Raw genomic sequence first — 26,883 nt, forward strand, 5'->3', positions numbered from 1 at the left:
ATCTCAGCAGCTCCCACAGGAGCCAAACTTTACATTTGTTTACACTTGTGATTTTATCTTGCTTTAATATTTAAAACTTTGCTGAGTCATTCACGCACCCCTACCAGTTAGGTTGAATTTAGAGTTTTCTGACAGTTCTTGAATGTAGCATTTATTGGAACCCCACTTTTTTTTTATCATCTCATGCTGTGACTATTTGACTGCTCTTTTTCCATCCATGTAAATTTGCATGAAAATGGTGATTTCTCTTTTTGTAATGATCTTTTTATTGTTTTAAAGAAGCAGTATAAACACGTGTGACATGAAAATATTATATATGTCAACCACTTTGTCCAGTTCTCAATAAAAATGTAATTCTGGGTTCCCAAACTGAAAGTCAATCTCTCCATTACATAGATCTCATAAACCAAGTCAATCCATTAATCAATACTAGGCATTTCTTTTTGTCAGCCATTTCTTGGTTAAGGATTTCTCACATGCCACCAATAGTATTCTCAGCAGATATTTATCCTTTGTTCTCCACTCAAGTTCCTCCAGTCTAATCAGGCACATCACTTCAAAGTCAAAGGTTATTTTGGTCGAGAAAACAGTTTCAAGAATGCCATGAATTTTAGTCCATAAGGGAGTGACCGAAGGGCAGCTCCAGAAGATATAGAGGTGATTTGCAGCTTTGTTCCCACACAATCAGCAACAATTCATTTGGTTTGAGAAAGATTTTTTTCTGGGCCAGAGTACAAAAGTAACGCATGACAGTACCTCTTCCAATTCCCCTTGTGTGATGTTCAGGTTTCCCTGTTTCCCACCTTGTTTTAACTCTAAATGCATCTTCCATGTATCTTCCTTGTTTAGTTGTTAAGGCTTAAATACAATTTTGAAACAACCTTTTTATAAGGTTTGTTCTAATATGCTCTAGTAAAAAATTCTGTGGCTGAAATGGTGTTTTAATAACTATTTTGCACAGTTTGACAAGATTTTATTACAGTTGTACAAAATGGTCACACAATCAACAGCTTCATGGATACAATGATAGCATTTCTCTGCCTTAAAGGTCCATCAGCATCTTTTATTTGTTTTATTTTTGATTAAACAACCTTAAAATAAAGATGGAGTTCGCTCAGCTGTCAGAGACAACAGCTCCAGAAAAAAAGCTAGTAAGGGAACTGAGTCAAGGTTATTTTTTCCAAACTAATTCCAAGATTAAAAACAACAATAGACTTAAAATGTTCTTTGTTCATTTATCTACCTTACAGTATTTTTGTCCTAGTAGCTATAGCTATCAAGGGATAATGAGTGGAAAAAGGCATTTGTAACCACAAAACCAGTCATCTCTTTTGATCCCAGTATTGAGAAGAGAGGAGCCATAATATGTAGCTAAAAGTCAAGTACTTTATATTTTAGATTTTTCTAATTCTGATATATGTTTGTATTTTCTCTTTAATCTATTGCCATTCAACTTACTTTTCTATCTGTGCTACTTGGGCTGCTGTAACATGTGAATTTCCCCAGTGTGGAATCAATAAAGTTTTTATCTTATCTCCGAAAGACTCAGTTCAAGTGCATTAAATGAGTAGAGGCGGAAAAATGAACAAAAAATATTGATCAAGTATATTTACCACATCAGGGGAAAAGTAGTTGTAAACCACCTATTTATTTTTTCATAACATCTGAACAACCTGGACTTAAAACTTGCCCTTAAAACAAAGAATGTCTAATTTCATTTATTTAATTTGCCATGAATTATTACAGTTACTAACTTTGGTGTTGTGTTGCTTCATGTGATAAATATAACTAATTACACTGTCAACTGCAAAAGGGAAATATGTTTCTTTATTATTTATTTCTCCACATTATACAAAGTCATTCACCAACACTTATATGACACAAAGTTCCATTTGAATAAAAGTTTCATTTCTAAACTGCTGCAGTATAAGAAATCACCCCTAAACCTTCAAAGTCCAAGCTCGCTGAATATTTGTGCGCATTCGTTTTCAGTTAGTGCTACATGTCAAAGCAATAACATGGAGACAGTACGTTAATGTAACTGGCACCGTTATTGGTCAGAACAGAGCGATCCCTTACACTGTTTTCTCCCTTTCAATGCGTTAACTGGTCCCTTTACATTTACCTACAGCTGAGTATGTTCTAAACAGCTACCGAAACATTCATCTCACTAACATCATAGTACCGTGTGCGTTGTCACTGAATGTCCACCTCGCTTTTTTCTTCCAAGGAGTCTTCCCCCGCTCCTCCAGCTCACTATGGCTCACTAACACACAAATTACACATGGTCTGTTAACCATCGCAAACAAAACAAAACTAGTCTAAATACAGCATCTAAATTATTTCTACCTGACAGGCAGTTTTATGGAAAATGTTCATTGTGTTTAAGACATTAAAAAAAAATAATCTTTTATAGTGGAATATAGTGATTTCGCAGTAGAGAGATTTGGTCCGTCAAACTGAAGGAAAGCAGTATCATCTAACAGCATAATATATCTTCATAAACTTTCTGCTTCAGTTAAAGTCTTATTTAACTCTACAAACGCCCCCGTCAAGGACTGGAAAAAGGAAATCCACAGATTTCAGGGAATAATAAAATGCTGGTACAGTGTCTAACACGTCTTACTCTACATGGTCTGACAGTTTGTGCCACAGGAAGGCAGCACATGGATCTATCGGCTCAGTACGGTGGCCAGCAGGGCCATTCGGATGTACATGCCGTTCTCTGCTTGACGGAAATACGCCGCCCTCGGGTCTGTGTCCACCTCCACACTGGAAGAAAAACACAAAGGAGACACAAGAGAAAGTGAAGCAGAGGTTTAGTAAGACTTAAGCAAGACTGAAGTGCTGCACCTTTTGGACAGCTGCTTTCAAGAACAAATCCAAATAGTCGATTAGCTGATTAGAAAATGTAACTATTCTGATGATAAAGTAAATTATTAAAGTCGTATATAAAAGCAAAAATCTGCTGTTACAGTTTCTCAAATGTGAGGAATCTTTGCTTTTCCCTGTTTTATATCAGTGTAAACTGACTGTCTTTGGGTTGAGGACTGATGGTTGGACAAAATAAGCAAACTGAAGACAACTTGAAAACCTCTAACTGGAATTTTTCAGTATTTTGTGACATTTTTTACACCAAAAAAGTAACTGAGAAATTAATTAAGCAGCTGTAACGAAAATAATCATAAGTTGCAGCTTGACATAAGACTACATGTTCCCCTTATACCTCAAAAAGTTCAACTCCCTGCAAAAAGAAACCCTGCAACCCTAAACAACCAACACAGTTTGAAAAAAACAACAACACATGGCTACTAAATGACCTCATGGTGAGATTGTTAACAAAGTCAAGCCTTAACTTTCAATCTCAAACTTTTAAGCCAACATGAACAAGAGGTCCTTAAAGTGCCCAGAAAACCGAAATGTTTAATCTTCTACAATTCTATGATTACTGGGCAAAACCCATCTGCTGAGGAGGAGTGTGTGCTATGGCTGAAAGCTCCACAACGACGACTAAGGCCCTGTGTCCACCTAAGTGATTTTTTTTCCAGCTGATAATGCCAGGCGCTCCTCAGGAAATGTCCAGCTAGGAGCGTTTGAGAGCGCTCTGAAGGTGCAGCGTTTTTTCAGAAGCTTTGCGTTTGGTTGCTGTGATATGGAATATCTGTAGAAGTAAAGATGTCAGCACAAGGTGGAGGAGTCCTTGCTTTGGATGACGGAGAGGTTGAAGCATGCAAGGAAGGACGATGGACCCGCCAGTCCGTGTGGGTTCATGAGAGGAAACATAATATATATATACAGTATATTAACAGATTTCTCCTCCATTGCTGTCGTCGTTCAGCACTTGCACATGTAAGATGTGATGTCTGTCTTAGTGGTACATGTCCCTGCTCCACTGTGACTGAATGCCTGAAGTGACAGTGATGAGCGCAGCATTTTTACCTAAAGTTTTTAAATCTCTGCACTCAGAAAAAAAAAAACGCCCAACTGTGGCAACACTCATTTCACGCCCAGCGCCTCGTTGCGCTGCTAGCATTTGTGGTGCAGCTTAGATACACAGTGTTCCCATTGCAAAGCATTTAAGAAATCACATTGGGGGCCCCTTAAGGACCTTCTGGTGACTTAATAATTTAAAAAATAAAAAATAGAATAGTTCCACGTATTGATTCTAGTTGAGGACCTGTGTTACATGTAATACACCAAATCTCTTCCCTTACTTCCTTTCTTCTACGACTATACTGTCCTATCTAAGTTAAAAATGCAAGAAAAAGTAAAAGAATTGACCTTGAAAATCTTTCCTTTTTGGTGCATTTAAGTGCTCATAGGAAAGTAGAATGAATTCATTTAATTTGGGAAAATCCGCAGATGCTGATAAACCAGGGAGTTTCAGCTGATTCTGTGAGGAAGTATATGACGGTGCTGACTGGGCCTCACCTGATTTCATTGACTCTGGGCAGCGGATGCATCACCACCATCTTCTTTTTGGCTACAGTCATGATGTGAGGGGTGAGAATGAACTGACCGAAACACTGAGAAACAAAACACAAAGACACATAAGTTGACTTCGTAAAATAATCATATACAGAAATCTCCTGGTTTGACATTCAGAAATTTTAACCATTTTTATACCTTAATCTAAAGACAAAGAAAGAGTTGGTGAAATGAATCGTGAGTTCACTTACAGCCTTGTACTCCTCCTCAGTGGCAAACCTCTCCTTCTGGATCCTCGTCATGTAGAGGACATCCGTCTCAGGCAGAGCTTCCTCGATACTCTCAAACTCCTCCTGCAAACAGTTTGAATTATTTAGAGTTTCCAAACATCTGAGAAATGCTCATGTAATAATCTGATTATAACGGCACACATTTGGTCTGTAACACTGTTTTAGTCCCGACCTGTCTGATTCCCTTTGAGGCCACGTAGTTGATGATCTCTGTCGGCATGTGGAGGTTCTTGGGAGCCACGTAGCGCAGGGTGATTCGGTACTGGGTCAGCAGTTTGGCGAGGGAATGAACCGTGCGGCCGTGTTTCAGATCTCCCACCATAGTTATCTGACAGAAAACACATACAACAACATGAAATATAAGAAACTAAAATTTGAATATGGATTGGAGCGACAGCTGGATGACAATAATCAAACTAAAAACCAAAAGTTGGATGAGTGAATTTCTAAAAATCTAAAATGGTCTTTTGCTATCACTCACCCAGGGGTGGAATGTAACCAAGTACATTTACTCAAGCACAATCTTATCTTAATTATTTCAATACTCCTTCCCCCAATGCCCTCACCGTCATGCCGTTGACCGTCCCCAGCTCCTCTCTGATGGTGAAGACGTCCAGCAGCGCCTGGGTTGGATGCTCCCCGACACCGTCTCCAGCATTGATCACAGGCTTACGGCAGTGACGAGATGCACTCTGGAGACGAGTTACAGGAAAGACAAAGATGTTGAAAATGTAACTGAAGGTATGTGATTATGAAAAACCTGGTATATTTACACACAAATGCTACTTGTAAGATTAATTGGTTTGGTTCAAATTAATGTGACTTAAGTTTAGTTTAGCTGCGCTTGGTCAAGTATCATCATTTGATCATGGGAGTCATGGTGACACTTAAGACAGTTCTTGCTAAAGAAGACCATAAGAAGCAGTTGAAGCTAGTAAACGGGCCTTGAGTGTAAAACAAGTGTCTACATAACTAAATTTATAATAATAATAATAAAAAAAGAGAAAAACAAAGCAAAATATCCTAGTCAATACATCTATCATAGATTTATCAGTATCAACATATATGTTGGCCAATAATAAAGAAAAAGCAGTACAGGAATGCTAATGATGTATCTGAGGTCTTTCTGTAAAGTGTGTCCATCACATAGTTTTTCCACAAAAAGAGCACTGCTGAATTGTAAAATACTCCACCCATGTAAATCTTGATCACAACTGTTAAAACTAATTTTAAAAGATCCTTATTGAATTTTGAAAATCTTGAGACCCCAGTTAAAAAATCTGAATACATACACAAATACTTAAATATAAAATAATTCTAATATTGTCTTCATATGTCATATTAAAGCCAACATGTCTACACTATGTGTTGTTGTTTGTCTATATTTCCACAAGGGGGCGCCAAAGGTTCTTACAAATTCTGCACAGAGTGGTTTCAAATAAGACAAAATTTTATATCGAGATAAAAATGAATATTTTTTAACAAGGACTTTAAGTCTGATTTATGTTGGTGTCTGTAGGGGGAGTTTTTGGTTCAGTTAGTGTCAGACAGCCTGAGAGCTTACCAGGGTCAAGTAACAGGATCTTAAAATCTGTCGTAAAACTAACTAGAAGCCAGCAGAAGAAGTTGGGGACAGGTGTGAAGCCCTTTTTAAGATAAAAACTCTGCAACACATATAATGTCTACAATATTTTTTTGTTTATGAGGAAGAGTTACATAAAAACATGCTTTATAATCACATACAAGTTACACATTTTCCTCCATCTGAAGAATCTTTAAATATTGTTTTAAACAGCAGCAGCAAGTGACAAATGCACATTGAACGGAGCTTGATTTTACTAAAAGGCAAAGTCAGAGCTGAACCCACCTCCACAGCTCCTGGTGTTGGGTGTCGGAGCACCAGAACGTCGGCGTAGCAGCTCATAGTCTGGACAGAGTCGGCCAGAGACTCGCCTTTTTGTGTCGACGAGGTGGATTCGCTGAAGTGGACGACCGAGCCGCCCAGACGCTGCATGGCCGCCGCGAAGGAGCTGCTGGTGCGAGTGCTGACCTCGTAGAACATGGACGCCATCACTTTACCCTGGACAGTGAGGATAGTTTCTGAGCACAGCTTAAGACAGACCAATACTAAACTACTTTCTGCCAGGGGAACTTGCTCCCAAAACTCATGCAGTGTGTCTGCAGTCTCACACACATTCACAGAAATAAACTGATTTAAAAACACTTCCTAAATAATGCAGATGCTGTTGGTTTTAATGTGCAGTAGGTACGCTTGTATTTGCAATTCAGCAGTGAACAATAACATGTTTGTTACAGCTTAAAGAGGACCTACCTTCAGCAGGTCCAGGCTTCGTTCCTTCTGAACCATCATACGCAAAGTGTGGGCGACATTAAAAAGATGTGAGATCTGAAACAAATAAAAAATATGCAAAAAAATAAACGATGTGCATCAAAATGTCTCAAATGTAAAACAAAACAGACCTCTGTTCATATATAACAGTAGCTCTGTTTATGTGTCAGTGTACCTGCTCTTTGCTGAACTGCCTGACGGACAGGATGTGCTGGCCCACCAGCGGGTGCAGCAGAGGAGACGTCTGGAAGTGGGACACCTGTCCAACAGGTAGCTGACCTGGCCCTGACTGAGGGGACAGCAGCCTGGACAGAGGAGGAGGGTGGCTGTAACCGTCACCAGCACCGGATGGTGGGAGCATAACCATCTCTGCAGAGAGAAAGCAAAGCCATTTCTCAGCTTATTCTGCACAAGAGAGAGATGTTTATATACAATCACAAGCGTTGTTCTCTTTCATAGCATTTGTTTCGTGTCTCGCCTACAGCGTGACCTCATCACTCACCCGTGCTACTCAGAGAACCAGGGTTATGCAAGTAACCTTTAGTTTTCTCACTGTACTGTGTGTGTGCCCACTGACATGAATGAGTAGTGGGTGTTTCACAGCATTCTGGGAGTTGTAGTACCTGGTGGTAGTCCAGGATCGGAGGAACGGTGGATGCGAGGAGGCAGCAGATAGCGGCTCTCGCCCGCTAACCGTCGGGGGCTGGGTGCTCGGGTCCGGACGGGGCCTTCCCGGGGAGGAGTCGGACGTGTGTGCTCTGGAGTCTAAGCGACAGGACGCACAGTAAATACACACTCTTAGAATAAATGCAAACAACACCCACCCCCCAAAATCTGTCTTGTTTGATTTCACAGTGCACGCAAGAAGGCTTAAGAACAGTACAACACTGTATCTACTTTGATTACCATCGGGCTTTCTTTAACAGGTTCAGGAAGGACCGAAGCAGTGGGCCAGGTCTTCACATCTTCACCATAACCTGGAGGCACCAACACCTGAGGGAGAGAGGAACCGAAAGGATTACTACTTTCAGGATTACAAGACAAAGACATTTTGGGATATCATAAACCTATAGTTCAATACAGCTTTTTTGTATGTCACTGGTGAAGATGAAGAGGCAACATAAAACTAATATGAATGTTGTGTGATGGCTGACCTGGCCGTCGATGTAGGCCACCTCTCCTCGTAGAACCACGCGGAGGACTTTTCCCTTCACCTTCATACCCTGGAATGGCGTCCACTTTGACTTGGTGAACTGCATAGCTTGAGGAATGACCCACTCCTGTTCCAAGTCCACCTGTGAGGCACAAACAAATGATACAGTCATTAAAATACAAGTCTGAGTGCCATTTGTGACATGTATAAAGCAAGACAGAAGTAAAATAAATAGATCCATAATAAATCACGTTATTTGACTGTGTGTGTACCTCCACATAGGTGTTTTCCTGGACAGGCAGGTTAAAGATTTTGCGTGGGTTGTCATAAAGTCGTTTGATGATATCATCCAGAGTGAGACGTCCATCGCTGACGGCAGTCAGCAGCAGCGGCAGCATCGTCTCCAACCCAGGGTAACCCGGAGGAGGAACATCCCCGCTTTTCTCCATCACAGAGTGTGGAGCTAACAACACAAGACAAAGGGGTAAAACATGTGTTTCCTCTTGAGGTGGAAATAATTATTAAATTATCAAACGTGTTTCTGTGTGGTTACTGACCATGGTCTGTGGCGAAGCAGTCGATGATATCCAGGTTCTCCCAGAGAGCCTCCATGTCCTCGTGTGTTCCCAGCATGGGTCGGACCTGCGCTCGTCCGTCGCCGATCTCCGGAATGTTTTCCTCGCAAAGGAAGAGGTGATGAGGGGCCACCTCACAGGTGACCTGGATGCCCTTCTGCTTTGCTGCTCTGATGATCAGGATCTGGAAAAAGGAGAAGACGTAAGAAGTTTTAAGTTCCAAGTCTTGATTTCTCATGTGCACAACCATCACAGTGGAACAGTTGTTGGCAATGAAATTCTTATTTCTCAGGCTCCCTCCACTTACAATAATAATTAAGTACATAAACAGTACTTTACCTCCTCCTTCTTGGCCACGTGGCAGATATGGACTGGCCGCTGGTAGAGCTGAGCCACCATGAGGATTGCAGCCACCGTCTGCCTCTCAGCGTGAGCGACAACTGGCATCTGCTTGGGCCACTTCTCAAAGTGCTTCATACAGAACCAGACAGTTAGTTTAGTGTGCAGGACGAGGACAGTGGGGACAAATTTTGTCCACTAGTCGTCTGCAAGCATTAGTCAGAGACAGCTGAGTAGAGCAGCGAATGAAAGTGCCTTAGTGATGACTAGATGCTGGTTTTAAGAAGACACATTTTGTGCTGTTTTTAACTGGATTGTCTTAATTTAAACTAATAAAAAAGTTGAAGCACTTTGGTTTGTTAAAGGAATAAAGAGTTACCTCCATCCAGAGGGAGACGTTGTCCATCTTGAGGGTGGAGAACGTGTCGTTCAGATACATCTTCAGGCCGGCAGCCTGGCTAGCGATGGACGGCAGGATGGCGGCGTTGTCTGAAGCAGCGCCTAAATACAGGGCGTAGTCACACCGGCAGCCCGCTTTGGCCAGCTGATGACATGACGTACAACAGGATTTATTTTTCATTTTACTTCAGTTAAATTAAATGTTTGGAAACTAGGTAATCACAGAGGGTCTCTTATTTTCACAGAACAACTGGACGTACCTTCTGTGCCAAGGCCAGAGTACTGGCGTCAATGATGGCAGGGGAAGTATTGGGCATCGCACACACCATGGTCACTCCTCCAGCCAGAGCAGCCGCTGTACCCGAGGAGAAGTCCTCCTTATGTGTGGCACCAGGCTCCCGCAGGTGAACGTGGACGTCGATCAGACCTAAGGATCAAGCACAAAATAAAGATTTTCACCTGGAAGACATTACAGAAAAAGTCTGTTCTCCATTTTGCAGCTGCAGACAAATGATCAGAGCGTCTCAAAGGTCCAGCAGTCACTCAGAACAGAGCAACATATCAGTCATTCCAGAGCTGCTTCTGCTGGTTGCAGCGACTCACCAGGCAGTCGGACCAGCGTCTGAGATGCCATGCTGTCAATGTGAGTTTTCACTGGTGGAGTCCGACCAATCTGATGAAGAGCCTGTAAACACATTAGCTCGTGTTACTTATGTTGCCATCCAACTTCTATAGCACTAATACTTTAAAAAAAAACAAAAAAAAAAAACAGCAAACAAAATGACAAAACATTTCCAGACCTGGACAAAGAGTTTGGTGCACTTGATATCGATGATGAGCGGGACGGAGTAGTCGATGGCCATGCGTCTCGTCCTGTAGCCTTTGGTGACAAAGGAGGAGAGCCTGCGACCCCCGCTGTTCCTCATGGAGAGGTTGATGACCAGATCGAAGTGGTTTTCCTCCAAGTAGTTCATGATGCTGCGCTGCTTGTCTTTGGTGGGACACTCGCTGTCGTCCTCAAACGGCCAATCCACTGCTGTCACCTGAAACAGGAGCACAAGAGGATGTAATTGATGCTTTGTGATACGAACCAGGAACCCTCTTGCTGTGAGGCGACAGTGCTAACCACTGCACCAACGTGTCACCAGGACAAAGCCCCAAAGCCCAGGTTAGTTATCAATCCAGTTAATCTTGATTACCTGACTTAACAATATACTTTTCTGATGTTAACCGATGGGTGTTTGTGTGATGAAATAAATCAAAAGATTAATGTGTATTTTAAATTACCTTGACTCCATGTTCTGTGTAGAAATCTGCAGTACCCAGACTGGCGTACAGGTCGTAACCCAGAGACTCCAGAGCCTGCACAGTGGGCAGCAGCTCACTCTTGTTCTGCAAACACAAAAACACAGTAAACAAAATGACAATCAATATCATTATCTTAAGTGAAATGGTTTTATTAATGCAAAAGTATGGATAATAAAACATTTCTAAGTTTGCAGCAGCTATTAGCACAAGGAATTGCTTTCCTAAATGTCAAATTACAACAATAAATTTAGAGATATTTTATAACTTAATTGCTTTCTGAACAGTCGGATTGCTGTATTTATTTTTCTAGTTAGACAAAAAAAGAAACAGTTGTATATGGCGCCATAGATCCATGATATATCATGCTTCATATTTAAAAAATCTAGTACAGAAGAGCAACTAACTGACAGATATTTATCATGATTTTCATGTGTCCCTGTAAATTATTCTATTTGTGTCATAAATTTGGTTTTGATGCTTTTTTATTGCATTTGGCATAACGATGATACTGTTTTCTTTACTTCAACTGCCAGCTGAACTTAACATTCACATCTAACAAATAACCAAAACTTGGCTTTGGTAAATTGACCAGCATTTAAAAGAGAGTTGAATGTGCATGTCAGTACCTTATAGCTGCCGATGGAGAGCAGGATGTTCTTTTTAGGGATCTTGAAGCCTGTGGAGAGCATGGCTTTGAGATAAGCCTCGTATCTGTTCTCCCCGAAACAGGCCACCTCGCCAGTGCTGGTCATCTCCACCCCGAGCACCACATCAGCTCCTGCCAGCCGAGAGAAGGAAAACTGGGGAACCTGGAGGACGTGACATAAGGAAACACATGAGACACAGTGAGGTGAAATGATATTTGATGGGTGCTATTTCGGTAAAAAGGTCTCCATAGAGGGTACTATACAGCTCAGTTTGAGTTAGTTACCTTGACTCCTACGATCCCTTTTCCTCTCATCAGCCCCACAGGCTCTACTTCCTCCCTCACAATGGCCTGAGTTGCCAGTGCAACAAGATCCACGCCCAGCGTCTTGGATACGAAAGGGAAAGAGCGGGACACTCGGACGTTGCACTCGATCACCTTCAGTTGATCATCCTGGCAGATTAAGCACAGCATTAGAAGATTGTTGTTAACAGTGGAAACAAAATAACTTGCTCTGTTGTTTCTGACTCTCACTGACCTCCTCAACTGTTTTCATAATAAATACTTGCAAATAAAACTGCTGCATCAGACTGAGTGTCCGCCACAGCATAATGATGCATGTTCAGCATGAAAAGAATCTCCTCCATATTTGTTGAAGAGAAATTAATTTGAAGACAAAACAGAACAACAAAACATCATCATAGATGGGTGTAGACATGTTTAAATTATGTTTTATTTAGCTGAAACTCAAAATATATTTTAAAAGGCCATAAAAAAGGTCATATCAACATTGCACTACTTTCAGATGATTCTCACCTTAGCGATCAGCTGCAGGTTGAAAGGTCCAGTGACCTGCAGCTCCTGGCCGATGGCATGGACGATCATCTTAATCCTCTCTATCGTCTTCTGATTGAGATCCTGAGGCGGTGTCACCAGTGTGGCGTCACCAGAGTGAACGCCAGCATTCTCCACGTGTTCCGACACCGCGATTGCAATCACCACCCCGTCACAGGCTACAGCGTCCACGTCTATTTCCTGGAAAATGCAAAAGTGTTACAGACACTTTGAACTCTCTATTGTCACACAGGTCCTGGGAAGAGCTCAGCTTCCACCACTCTGAGTCTTTTTGTCTTACCTTGGCCTCCTGTATGAATTTGGAGATGACAACAGGGTGTTCCTTGGACACAGCCGCAGCATTTGTCAGGTATTTCTCGAGGTCGCTGTCACCGTAGGCCACGTTCATGGCTGCTCCACTGAGAACGTAGGAAGGACGAACCAGGCAGGGGTAACCCACGGTCTCACAAAACTTCACAGCTGACTGGAGATAAAAAAAAAGGGATGTGAAGATGGGTAAATACAAACTTGTCTTCCTAAATTTAAAATACAGTATGCAGAAAAAGACCACAAACAATACAAAAATGCTTTACACGCCAAAAGGTCAAAATGCTGTTTTCTAAAATTCAGTACTTTAAAAACACATTCTGGTATAAACCCAGTCCGCTGTACCTCAGTGTCAGAGAGCTCCTTCCACTGCGGCTGACTGATTCCGATGGTGTCCAACATTCGGGAGAACTTGAACCTGTTCTCGGCACAGTCGATGAACTCGGGTGAAGTTCCCAAGATGCGGCACTGCTGACGGTGTAGCGACATGGCGATGTTGTTGGGCAGCTGGCCTCCCATAGAGAGGATCACTCCCTCTGGGTTTTCCCTCTCGTAGATATCCATCACCACCTGAGATATGCACAGGACACTAATTAAAAATCACTTTTATAAAACTCATAATGTGCTCTATGATTTCAGTTTATAATGTTGTTTTAGACAACAGCTAAGTATATCCAGAGCAACACTGTGTCACTGTGTCCTAAACATGCTCTATCTACTTGATCTCTACAACACAAACTCACCCTGTTTGTTTAGGGAGTGACGTTAAAGCATCTGATCAGCTGCAAAAGTTTAAGATGAATATTAATACTATTAGTTATTAAATAGTGGGGGAAAATCTTACCTCAAAGGAGATCTCATCAAAGTAGAGGCGGTCACACATGTCATAGTCTGTACTGACCGTCTCTGGATTGTAGTTCACCATGATGGTCTTATAACCCATCTGTAATAAATGAGACATAATGAATACATTTTGTTGTAATAACATTTGGCTAACTGGCCAACAGTTACAAAAAAGGTTAGGCATCATTTTATTTTCATGACAAGAAGTACTTCAATATACACATTGTCTATGATCAAGTGACATTACCAGGTGAAAATCATATAAACAGACTGCAGCATTTATTTAACAACTAAGGTCCAACATGCTGCAACCAGAGTTCTCATTAGCCAGCTGTTATTTCTAGTGCTGAGAGCGACAGAGTTTCCTCTGCGTTAGCTCAGAGATCAAGAGCTGGCCATTGAGAGACCTTGTTATACTTTATATCAGCCTGCTGAACACAGAGCCTGCTTAGACATGGTTCTTTACATGCATCTTGAGTTATCACTTATGATTGGATCACTTCTGCGCTCTATGAATAAACATGTCGCCTATCATTTATTTCATCAACGTTAGGAGACGACTGCTGCAGGAGTGTGAGCTTCGCGCCAGGGACAGTTGGTGAGAGTCCGCCCATACACACACAAACACACACACTGAAAGTGCTAACTGTTAGTTGACCTTAGCCGTGTAATGCCAGCAGTTATTGCGGGATTTAATAACAGAGTCGAGCTATTTCAGCGTCAGTTTGAGTTTGTTGGGACTGTTAAACACCAGCTAACACAGCAGACTTGAACTGACAGTTTGCCAGAGGGACAGCAACTCCAGAGACATTCCTTCTGCACTGCATCTAGCCTGTGTAACGGCAGCAACAGAAAGTTTGCTTTTCCGGCAGGGAGTCGGAAAAAGCAGTCAGCTGAGTAGATGGTCCTTCAATGTGTACTCAGCTGACTTCCTTGCTTTTCCGGTAGGGAGTTGGAAAAGCAAGGAAGTCAGCTGAGTAGATGGTCCTTCAATGTGGCCGAGGACACATTAGTATACACACTGCTGAAAGAATGTGGCCACATGCTCCCCAGACCACCTCTGTAAACAGTGTAAATGGGGCCAATGACTAAAGTGCTGCACTTAATCAATAAAGCAAATTTGTTTTTAAACTATAGGTGAAATAGAATAATGAAACATTTAGTTGAAGAGAGCAATAACCTGCAGCAGTATGAGATCATGCAGGACTCACCTTCCTGAGCTCCGTGATGCACCCGACTGCACACCAGTCAAACTCCACGCTGCTGCCGATGCGGTAAACGCCGGAGCCGATCACCATGATGTGCTGATCCTCGAAGCTCAGGTCGTTCTCCGTGCCGTGGTAGGTCAGGTACAGGTAGTTTGTGTGGGCGGGCCATTCAGCCGCCACTGTATCAATCTGCTTCACAACCGGTAGGATGGACCAATCGCGACGCAGCTTTCTCACCGCAAGCTCTGTGCTGTAGGAGGAAGAAAAAGACGTTCAGAAAAAAGGATAATCAAAAGTAGGAAGAGCTTCAGACAATCAGTGTGTTCTTACTCTGAACTTGAAATTAATTTGTGGTGCCAACTGACAACAACTACCCAAAAAATTATGAGGTAATGTGTCCTCGGGCACCATATTGTCTTTCCCACTGACCTCTGTACGGCTTGTGCAATCTGCTTGTCTGAGAAGCCCAGCTGTTTGGCTTTTCGCATCACCTCTGGAGGCAAGGCGCTCTCATCCTTGTGGGAAGAACAACGTTATGAAGAAATATTAAAGACAAGAAGACAACTGCTGCTTATTTTCCCACCACAATTACTTATCAGCTTTTACCTGGCTGTACGTCTCCAGCAGCCGCTCGTGGTCAGCGATGTTCTTCATCTTGTGCAGGAACCAGCGGTCGATCTTGGTGAGCTCGTACAGCTGGTCCACCGTGTAGCCGGCTCTGAACGCCGATGCCAAAACAAAGATACGCTTATCTGTAGGAGTCTGCAGCTCCTGGTGAGCAGAAGGGAAAGAGCAAAGCATGATCATATATTCTAACTGAGATCAACCAAAGAAATCGTGGTCAGCTGTGAGCATTTGGCCAAGAAATCAACTCCATACACAGTAATAGTAGATGATAATTTTAATACAATAATGTAAATAACGTAGACCCAGCAAGGCTTGCATCAGCTTTATCAGTAAAAGGTCTTATCGACGGCCTGACAGTATACAGTATTCAGTAGCCAGTAGCACCATCTGCTGGCCAAGTTTAGAACATCATGACTGTGCTGCCCCACGTCAATGGACTGATCAGTGACTTGTGATCCTGCAACTTTTTCTGGTGGAGCCATTGGGGCATTTTCCCCAATAAATGTAGTCCTTTATATGAGAGTCTAACTGAGCTCAACAAGTCAAACAGGCAACAGTTATCAAGAAGCAGCATGTGACGTCTCACTTTGAAAGGTTCTTTCAGCATGTTTTAGAGTGCAGGTGTGGTGAAAAAGATTGCTAAACAATGTTTTATCCAAAATATAAATTAACTAGTATTTATTAAAGGTATACTATGCAGGAATGGTCGGTTACTCTTTGTAAGCAGTATCGCCAATGAAAGTGAATGTCAACCCCAGATTCATTCTTGTTCAGGAACAAGCTTTTTCCGCTTGGCATTTTCGGTGCTGCATCTGCGATATTTGTAGCTTCCTCTTGTAAGCCTGCTGCTTATGGTCTAGCACCTGGGGTCTCATTTAATAACATTGTGTATGCACAAAAGGAGGCCTGAAAGAGGCGTACGCCACTTCCCACGCAAAAGTTGTGATCTATAAAAACAGACTTGACGTGAGAAACTTTGACCTATGTTCACGAACATTTTGGAGACAGTAAACTGCCGATGCAGATGGTGAGGTGGAGGCCTGGTTGTGGAACTTGTTGAATATTTTTTGATGCACGCCATTTTTGGCTTTCGTTATGTCCCCTACCCCTACACGCAAAAAGGAATTGGGACGCCCCAACCCCTCGTGTGAACGCGCAAATGTAGGGGTAGGGCCAAGGGGTAGGGCTTGGGGGGGTATTGGGACGGGCCCTTGTAATGGGTCATAAGTGATGATTGAGAGGGATTACTTCTGTCTGATTCTATAAATTGTTTTGTTTTTTCGGAAAAGCCCTGCATAGCATACCTTTAAAGATGGCCTCTTCTGACACACAGGATGACTGAATGGGTGATTTGATATTATGTAAATACCTACACCTTAGCTTTAAAGATTACCTTTTCAGAGACAGGCTTGATGGTGTGGTCAAAGCCAACACAGTTCTCATCCACCATCCTCAGAGCTTTCTGGAAGGCCTCCTCAAAGCTGCGACCAATAGCCATCACCTCACCTGTCGAGAAAACTACTGGTGAAGATCTGCTTATAGTTGCTGTTGTTCTCCGCTAATGCAGCTTCATAAGTAGCAAGATAAGGTTTAGATCTTCTCAAACATTTTTTTCCAGTATCAAAGCATACAGTTTTTTAAAGGTGCTCTACACAATATATACAAACCAATATTTGCTATGTAAAGATAGAGTAGAGTAATGACGTCCTGAGCAAAGAACAAAGTCACGCTCCCTCTGTGTGTGTTGTAATCAGAGCTTCTCTGTTCTTTGTTGTGGTAGCTGGTCTGGCCATACATTAATGTTAGTGCATGTGAATCCCTGTGTGTGAATCCCACTGGCTAGCTAATTGCCACTGCTCTGCACTACACTCATACGGCAGGTTTTTACTGGTATAGGCATTGTCGTAAAAGCATAACACACACCCTGTGGTCCCCCCTCAGGTTAACAATGTAAGCAATGTCAGTATTGCTGTCGTTAAGCACTGTTTGCTGCTAGCCGTCGGCTCAGCCACCTGTTGAGAGCCTTGTGCAGACAACCTTTGAATCATAGCTACACTCTGATTATCATATAGAGCTCCTTTCAAGGCAAAAAACACACTGACAGTTATAATAAAATTCAGTTTCTCTTACCAACACTCTTCATGGAGCTGCCAATCTTGGTGGACACTCGGAGGAACTTGCTGAGATCCCAGCGAGGCACCTTCACCACACAGTAGTCCAAACTGGGCTCAAAGTTTGCTGTTGTCGAGTTGGTAACAGAGTTCCTACAGAAAGTGAATTTACAGATTGTTCATAAGTGAATCACACAGTTCCAAGAAATTACAGAGGGATTTAAATTATTTGAATATCATCTGTTAAATTTAAAATGAGACACATACTTGAGTAATGGCAGCGGGATCCCCAGCCCCAGTTTAGCCGCTACATAGGCCAGAGGATAACCTGTCGCCTTACTGGCCAGGGCCGAGCTCCGCGACAGACGGGCGTTCACCTCGATGATGTAGTACTGCAAATCATCAACACAGACAGGTTAGAACAGAATCTGTGTGTGTCCCAGCAGCATGTGTGTTCTGGTAAGTATAATTAAATGGGGAACATTGTTTTGAGTTACCTGTTCAGACTCCGGGTTCAGGGCGTACTGGATGTTGCACTCTCCCACAATGCCGAGGTGCCTGATGACTTTGATGGCCGTGTTCCTCAGCATGTTGTATTCATGGTCGTTAAGCGTCTGACTGGGCGCCACCACGATGGATTCTCCAGTATGGATGCCCAGAGGGTCAATATTCTCCATATTACACACCTGAACAAGAGAAATGAATAAAAGGTAGTCTGTCAGGTGTCATGTTAAATATTTGTGCTTCATAAAATCAGGGTTCCCACACATATTTGACATCTGAGTACAGCTATTTGTTTATCACATAAATGAATGATTTTAAGAAACTTCTCCAAAACATTCTGTTAATTTCAATCCATTTCAAGGCCTGGAAATCAGTTTGTCAAATGTCAAAACTTTACAGGAATTTTAATGACCAAATGAACCCTGTATTACGCTGTAAAATAACTGCCAGAAGATTGCAGCCTGTTACTGTAACACCCAACCCATTCATAAGTTCACCTCTGCCCAGCGAGGAAGTAAACAAACTGGTTCTACTTGTGATAATATTTTTTTCCGTTTGTTTCCCCAACAACAAAGCATTCAACAGACACATCACTCTGCGCCACTGTCCTATTTCCAGCCTGGCCACCCCCCTGAATTAAATGCATTTTTCTCCCCACTCGCTCCCACAGCTGCTCTTCTTTCCTGCTCCTATGGCAGCTTGACTCCTCTCCTCAGCATGGATGCATAAAGAGAACTCGGTAGCTGTTGCTGTGTCTCATGTGTGACGAAGAATGGATGAGGACAGACTCGCTGTTGAAGTCGAGAAATATCGTGGGCTAAACGTCAGTTGCAAATCTTGTCAAATGTGATTTACCTGTGAATACTAGCAGACTGGGCATCAACTGTAAAAAGCCTGTTATCAAAATACCAGCAATTGCCTCCTCTTTACTCACAGTGATGCAGTTGTCATAGGCATCTCGGACCACCTCGTACTCAATCTCCTTCCAGCCTTTCAGGGATTTGTCCACCAGGACCTGAGAGGTGTGGGCGAAGGCCGATGTCACCAGAGAAGTCAGCTCTTCTTTGTTGTTGGCAAAGCCCGAGCCCAGACCACCCAGAGCGAAAGCTGAACGAACCAGAACAGGGAACCCTAGACGTTCTGCGGCTGCCACTGCCTATAAAGACATGAATTAAAAGATACGATCAGAATGAAGAGAATACTAAATATAAGGTTTGGAGGAATGGGGGTAATGTCTCCTCACCTGCTCCACGGACAGCGCTGCTTCACTGGGTGCAACATGTTCATTGATCTCTTCCATCTTCTCCACAAAGATCTTCCTGTCTTCGGTCATCTCGATGGAGGCCACCGGTGTTCCCAGAACCTTAACTTTATACTTCTCCAGGACGCCCAACTTGGTCAGCTCCACACCACAGTTCAGAGCTGTCTGACCACCGAAGGTCAGCAGTACGCCATCTGGACGTTCGTTCTTTATCACCTGAGAACATAAAATTGGGAAGAAATGTACCACAAGAAAAACACCATTTATTGTCGTACAGACTGCAATTATTCTCAGTTACCACATTCAGTCAAAAAGAGTCCAACTTTACCTGTGTGACATAGTCCGCCGTGATAGGGAGGAAGTAGACTTTGTCAGCCAGGCCCTTTGAGGTCTGGACAGTGGCTATGTTGGGGTTGATCAGCACAGTCTGGATATTCTCTTCCTTGAGAGCCTTAATAGCCTGGAAAACAGAACAGGAATAATGAGGTATAATAAAGGCCTAATGGGCTACTTCAATGTTGGTGACTGAACAGTGAAATCTTGTGGTCAGCTTTCAAATCTTCAAAGGAAGTTCAGCAGCCACAAGGAAAAGTAGACAGACACATATCTTTGTAGTGACTTTACAGTCATATGTTGCCTTTTAACAGCTCATACAGCATAACTTTAGTATTTCGTAGCCAAACAATACCAGAAGACATTCCAGACAGACCTGAGAACCAGAATAGTCAAACTCCCCGGCCTGGCCGATGGACAGGCCTCCAGAGCCCAGGATCAGGACCTTTCTGGGTCGGGATACCTCTTCAGGCTTTACGGAACCCGTGTAGGTGAGGTGGTCCATGAGACGCTGCTTCACTGGAAAAATCAGGCACACAGGCATTTTCATTTTGCTGCTCATACTCATAGATAGTTGATATCAACATATCAAGGTTCCAGACAAGCCCTTTTGTAAAGAAGCCCTGAAACAATCAAGGCACATTTTTATTAACTGACAGAAAGACAGACAAACTCTAAAGTAATAAATTAATGATAAAGTTCAATAATGATGCTATTAAACACATCATTTGGCCTGAGAAATAATGTGTTTTACATACAAAATTGAAGTGAGACAATAAAAAATGCTGAAACTGTTACCAGATTTGGTGGTGTTGCCCTCCTTGTGGTCTTTCACTGTCTCCAGAAAGACATCAAACAGGCCGATTAGATCTGTGGGGCCAGCCATGTGCTCTGGGTGGAACTGAACACTGGGAAAAAATAAATCACAAAGGATTTACTGGCACTGTTCACTCACATAGGAGGTATCATCTCCATATATCACCACATCACCCCTGTCACTGAGCCCCATTACCTGAACAGGGGTTTTGTGTTGTGCACGATGCCCTCATTGGTGTGATCATTGGCGTTGGTGAAGAGGATGTCCCAGTCGCTTGGCAGGGTGTCAGGGTCGACGGCAAAGCCGTGGTTTTGGCTGGTGATGAAGCAGCGATCTGTTCCCTTATGGATGCACGGCTGGTTGTGGCCACGGTTACCGTATCTAAGAGAAGTAGAATTTTTTACAAGGTGATGACATGCATACAAGTGTGCTTCAGCAAAGAAAGGCAAAATTCAATGTGTTTACCAGACATACATTTAAATTTTGGCACATTCAGATAGGGTTCAGATAGGACCTGGGGACTACCAGGTCCAGATGAAAAGAAAACATGTATTGGGGTTTAACACTGATATACCTGTAGCTTCATAAGAGCAAACTCTATGAACTACATGTAATTTCAATTTCACTGCAATGCCACAATCCCCTCGTCTGTTGAGATGCCAACAACATTCCAGCAGGGTAATGGGAACATTCGCTGCCCACCGTGACCTTCACACTGAGCCTGATAAGGTGGAGTCCCACAGATGTAGCTGTGGAGTTCTGCACTGAGGAGCGGACCAGCTTGTTTCTTTAGTCTTTCTCATAACAAGGCCGGTCAGTTCAACCCTCCACTGCTCATACAGGAGAAGCCAGACTGCTGAGGACAGCAAAAATCTGTTCACATCACAAACCACCCAAAAGAAAAAAAGTTTGTGGGCATGAGTGTCTGTGTTTCTAGAGAGCGTAAAAGGGTTTTGAAGAGGTTCCCTGGTCCAGGTCACTGAGGGCACATTTCTGTCTTTGTCCTGTTCCAAAAATCTTCTATAAGCTTTGCAAGAGAACGACTGAGTTCCAGACAACTGTGCATATCAGCACTATCAATAATGGACATAGCTACAATGACATCATCCTTTGGTTTGTGGGCTGTCATTTTAAAGCCTCGAGTTCAGCATTTTGACCATCTACATCTTAGTTTTTGGGAGCCAGAAGTGACCATATTCGGATGAGAGGGTGAAGCTGTGGAGGAGCGAGGGGTGGACCTGACTCATAGAGTGCAGCAGCCTTAAGTATGCGTAACTCTGGGCCTTAATGAAATGTTAACAGGTGAGTTATAAAAAGCGGAGAGGGAAGTGTGGGAATGATTAAATGTCCAGTGGACTTTAAGACAATCACTACCCACAGCGTCTTCTGGCCATCCAGATGGCCCAATCGCAACTGAGGGTGGTGCGACCGTCCTGGGAAGAGGACACCGGTGGGACGAGGGGAGCACTCTACGTTTACGTCAATGATGCTTAGTGCTCAAACATAATCAAAGTTGATGGGCAATGTTTCCCTGATGTCGAATTTTTAATGTTAAGATGCCGAGCATACTATCTTAATTGTAGTTGTAGAACGACAATGAATTAACCTTGTACCTTGTTATACATCGCATAAAAAGGTCTTTACAAAGACATTATAGTGTTTACAGTTTGAGATACTAACTTCATCTTGTAGGTCTTCGATCCAATGACCAACGACAGCAGCTGGTGTCCGAGGCAAATACCAAAAACTGGCTTGGGACTTTCCACAGAGACCACCTTCCTCACATTGTTGATGGTGGTCTGACAGAACTGGGGGTCCCCGGGGCCGTTACTGATGAACAAACCGTCAAAATCTACAAGAGATAACAAACCATCTCAACATTTTATGCCCCAGTCAACCAACACCTGACACTGAAGTCAAAATTAAGTCCATTATTAGCAGTGCAAGTGTGTGACAGACCTTTGCTATCCAATGGGTGGTCCCAGGGTACGACAGTAACGCAGGCGCCCCTCTGAGCCAGACAGCGGATCTGGTTGTATTTGATGCCACAGTCCACCACTGTGATTCGCAGACTGCCGCTGGGGTTGAATACTCGGGGCTCCTGGAGACAAACAAAAGAGAAGTGATCAAATAAACAGGTATGTGATGAGAACAAGGACTGTTTGTATTTAGTTTAAAGGTTCTTACTAAGTTCAGAGTTTCTCGTTTACAAAGGTTATTAAATGTTTGTGTGAGTTACCTTCATGGAGACCTCCTGGACCAGGTTCTTCTTGTCTGGGTTATCAAAGGGAATACTGTCCTCAGGCGTCCCGTCCATGACCAGCTTCCCCAACATGGTGCCCTTCTCTCTGATTTTTTTGGTCAGACGGCGGGTGTCAATACCTGGAGAACATGGAAACAGATATTTTAAAATGTGTAGTTTAGGTTTGGTGTTTTATGTTTAAAGGTTGCAAATATCTCTGATTGTCTGAGTATTATATTAGATGCTAAACTATAATTTGGTGATCTTTATGTTTTCCATAAATGTTTCTATTTCATAGTTTAAAGGGCTGTACAGAGAAAAGTATAAAAGTTCCCGTCTATGTTTGACTTTCCTCAACACAAAAATTGTTGCACCGAGGAATGGAAAACATGGCTTGCATTTTGGACATTTTTCGACTGTCTATGCTGCCCCGTCTGTGTGTGCGAGTCCTACCTTGCTGCACTATACTACTTCAAATACAAGGCCAATTAGTTTGAGTCCTCATCATCAACTTACGCATTTAACGTTGCATTCATACAGTATATTGTTATTAGTTTATATAGATTTGCTGACCTTGAATTCCAGGAACACCTTGCTCTTTGAGCCACTGGTCCAGTGACCTGACTGAACTCCAGTGACTGGGACTCTCTGACAGCTCGCCGATAATCAGTGCCGCGGCGTGGATCTTTGACGACTCGAACCACTGAGTAAGACAACAATAATAAAAGAGATGGCAATCAGTATATGATCACAGACAATAAGTTAGATCTAGTATCTTCCTTTTTCCCTCATCTTTCAACACCCCCCATCATAATTGCGTAAAACACTCTCACAACTTAGTGTTATCATAAAAAAAAAAAAAAATGCCGACCTTGCTCAGTCCAAACTCTCCCTCCTCGTCCTGCGGTACACCATAGTTACCCACCAGAGGGTAAGTGAGGGTCAGCAGCTGGCAGCAGTATGATGGGTCAGTAAGAGCCTCGGGGTAACCCACCATGCCCGTCTGAAACACTGAACACACCCAACATTCAGTTACATTTGAATTATTTAACACAAATAGTATTTGTAAGTTACTGACAGCAAAAGACTAAAGTGTGCTCAACACAAACTTAATTAATAAAAGCTGTAATTGTCTGCATATGTTTATGGTTTTGTTAAGACAGGCAGACAAGTGCTGACTCAGGTTTATGGACATTTTAATGCCTGTTACAAGTAGCAATCTACTGGCAATTCTGTAATAAAACTGATAACCTCCTGTGACCCTGTGTCCTCATATGAGGACATCACATTCTGGGTTTGCTGCACCTTATACTTCATTCTCCTTAACTTTGACCTGTTGTCCTCAATCGTGGACATGTTTTTGTGCCATCTAGTTGTATCAAAAGCACAATACACTCATCCATGTAAAATCAAGAAGGTGGCCATCTCTGCCAAGTCAGTCTGCAGCCAATCCCAACAAGCAAGTGGACAAAGTACAAAACCTGTTCACATTTTATAGCTGACACATATTTATTCAAGATTATTAATGTCTGTAGTTTGATATGACAACAAACATAAACAAGCTTTTCTAATTGTCTCATTTGAGGCCACTGGGACTTCATTATCATCTTGAGGATGTTGGGACCAACTGGGTGCGACAGACTCCTAGTTTGGAGTATGGGGCAAGGAAAATTCATACAGAGTTTCTAAATGAACAAGTCACATTACTTCTAGGTTTGTTGCATCATTTGTAATTAGTTTTTGCACAACAATGTCCAGGTGATCAGTTTTATACTTTATTACACACTTGTGACAATTAAAATAAACCCATTGTCCCCACATGGGGTCATCTTTTTTTCTCCAAAAGTACTTCATGTTCAGGGACAATATTTTTTTTGTTTTTTTTAATACTTATCAGGTCCTACTGATCCCAGATAGGAGGAAGACATTAAAAATGTTTACCAAACAGAAGCTGAGGTCTCAGGAGGATAAAACTGGGCCTGCACTATGGCATCCAGATGTGAGAGACTCTTCTAAACTACTGGCAGAGATGCATTCCATCCTGTTGTTGTTTGTCCCGCCAAACTACCTTGAAAATGTCATCACTTTAATGCTGACTCTGTCATAGGCACGAGTACACGCCACACAGAGCAGAGTTTGTCCTTGTGAATATCAGTGTTGCGTAATCTTTAATTCGGCATACCTGTCACACTTCTGAGTTGCTTTTTTTAAACCACAATCTAACTTTCAAATAGCATTAGTGATAACATTAGTTATCAGCCATTTTATCGAACATCATACATTCATCTGCCAAAATGACCACACTGAAATTGAATGCGGTTTGATGATGTTATCTGTGGGATTCACTGGAAGAGGGAAAGTGTCACGTGACGTACACGCATGCCTATTACCGTTAATGTAAGCTAACCGAACATTTAACTGGCAGATGTTTGACTGGAGTTTGGCAACTGGCTCCTTGTGAGGGAAAGTAACGTGGAGTTAGAGGGTTTTAGAGGAACTCTGATCCAAGTGCATCGTGGCACATTAGGACAAGCGATATATAATGTCCAAAAGAACAAAATACACAAAGCGAAAAGTGTAAAGCTAACCTTGCGCAGGTGGATTTTGTATGAGCTAGCTAAAATAGCAGTAATACGATGAAGTCATTAATAAAAAACGACCTACCAACTTCTCCCGACACTGACACATTTGCACCGAAAAGGAGGCCTTTGAACGTCGTCCCGTCCTCTAAAATCAAGGATGCCATCTTTGACATTGTTTTCTCTCAGGCGGCTAATGCTAACTATCGTTACTGTAACCGGAAAATTGGAGGATGTTTCTGAGAAGTGATGAGCCCCCGGTCTCCACGTGAAACTCACGCCGCGCGAGCAAGCAGAGATGGAAGATGATGTTCAAAAACTACCGATAAAGACCAACTCGGACCGCCGGGAAGATGTCTGTCAGCGTCTCTATGAATATGGAGTAAAAGAGGGAACAATAAAACAGAAAAAAACGGGTTTTTTTAGAAAAATGGCCGGTTAGACGGACGGGACGGGAAGGGAAGGTGTTCCACACACGCCGCCAGCAGTGTGGAAGTCGGCCCGCAGCCTGGGCCGGTAAGTTTGACACAGTAACACACAGCATTTCCACCGAGGAATTTCAAAATAAAAGCCACAGTGATAAACTGCTGTAGGATAGATAGAGTCAGAATCAGACGGAGCTTTATTGTGGAGGGTCTGGCTGCAGCGCTCCAGTCTCAGACCACACCTCCATCACTGGAATACATCCCGCCCCTACTTCCTAACAACCAATCGTGTGTTTTTACCGCGCTAACCGGTAAAGACATCAGCCAATCACGTTGTTGTATTGATGAGCGCGCTCATATGCCGGAAACTAAGTCAGTGTTGTGAAAGTGTGTGCAATAGGAGTGTAAACGCAGTTTAAACCTAATTTCGGGGCAAACTCACTGAACTTTTTAAGCAGTTTTCTGATCAAAGTTCACCAGTGACTCAAAGGCAAACATTATAAGGTCGATATAACTGCAACTTAGAATGTTATGCCACGTTAAGTTCACATTAAGCAGCATTTATTAACCTTATAAGGTTGCTAACGTTAGGTAGCTATACTTTTGTAATAAGCAAACCAACCTTTCTTTTAGAATATTATTTATTTCACATTTCCTTGTGAACATAGAGACAATAGTATGAGAGAACATAACGGAAGATCAGAGAATAAGGAACAACAAAGAGATAGACAGTGCCAGGGGTTTCAAACTAATTGTGATACAGGTAAATAAAAGATATGCAATAAAATTAGATTCTTTAACAGACCAATATCATTAGTGTATACATTCGAAATTTTGTCATAGAGCATAGCTAGCAGAGACGTAGACATCAGATGGGAATGATATCTGACCCTTCATGGGGGAGCATTTACCAATGGACCCTGCTGTATATCTTCTAAATAATGATTCCCACCTTCCCTTATAGAAAAAACACCCAACATCTAGCTTGCAGAACTGAACTGCAGCTAAGAAGATTGATATTTTAAGTATTCACCAACTTCGAAGCTTTTTGGACATTTTTTACCTAGACCTCATCAGCACGACTCAAGACAATTTTAATGTGGACAAATTTAATGTATATTTAAAAGATCCTCTATCTAAATAAGGAATCTGTGTCGGTATTACTATCCCTTTGGGTAGTGGAGGGGAGAATGGTGAAAAGAGGGGTGGGGTTTGAGTGGGAGCTGGGTTAAACAATCAAAATGTATTCAGCAACCTGTTGTATGGTCTGTAATTTGTTGGCAT

At 42.5% G+C, this 26,883-nt stretch overlaps 1 protein-coding gene across 1 annotated transcript; it reads right to left on the reverse strand.

Moving 5' to 3' along the window:
• Positions 1 to 1,800: 1,800 nt before the first annotated feature.
• Positions 1,801 to 25,667, reverse strand: cad (carbamoyl-phosphate synthetase 2, aspartate transcarbamylase, and dihydroorotase). The gene is made up of 44 exons (XM_050058790.1): positions 25,260 to 25,667; positions 23,467 to 23,606; positions 23,169 to 23,298; positions 22,593 to 22,735; positions 22,313 to 22,454; positions 22,034 to 22,205; positions 20,549 to 20,734; positions 20,335 to 20,444; positions 19,913 to 20,055; positions 19,532 to 19,663; positions 19,186 to 19,419; positions 18,877 to 19,098; positions 17,936 to 18,124; positions 17,706 to 17,830; positions 17,458 to 17,591; positions 16,721 to 16,833; positions 15,307 to 15,471; positions 15,130 to 15,215; positions 14,704 to 14,950; positions 13,494 to 13,592; positions 12,995 to 13,219; positions 12,624 to 12,806; positions 12,305 to 12,523; positions 11,774 to 11,941; positions 11,469 to 11,651; positions 10,822 to 10,926; positions 10,335 to 10,577; positions 10,138 to 10,219; positions 9,795 to 9,961; positions 9,515 to 9,679; positions 9,136 to 9,267; positions 8,779 to 8,980; positions 8,494 to 8,684; positions 8,223 to 8,363; positions 7,975 to 8,061; positions 7,692 to 7,833; positions 7,244 to 7,437; positions 7,051 to 7,125; positions 6,586 to 6,798; positions 5,285 to 5,410; positions 4,891 to 5,046; positions 4,680 to 4,781; positions 4,432 to 4,526; positions 1,801 to 2,772 (listed from the first exon to the last, which is right to left on the reverse strand). The coding sequence occupies exons 1-44, from the start codon at positions 25,348 to 25,350 to the stop codon at positions 2,673 to 2,675; spliced, it is 6,699 nt and encodes a 2,232-aa protein (XP_049914747.1). The 5' UTR covers positions 25,351 to 25,667; the 3' UTR covers positions 1,801 to 2,672.
• Between the last annotated feature and the right edge of the window lie 1,216 nt (positions 25,668 to 26,883).

This window comes from Epinephelus moara, chromosome 12 (assembly GCF_006386435.1).
Source record: "Epinephelus moara isolate mb chromosome 12, YSFRI_EMoa_1.0, whole genome shotgun sequence".
Classification (NCBI taxonomy): domain Eukaryota; kingdom Metazoa; phylum Chordata; class Actinopteri; order Perciformes; family Serranidae; genus Epinephelus; species Epinephelus moara.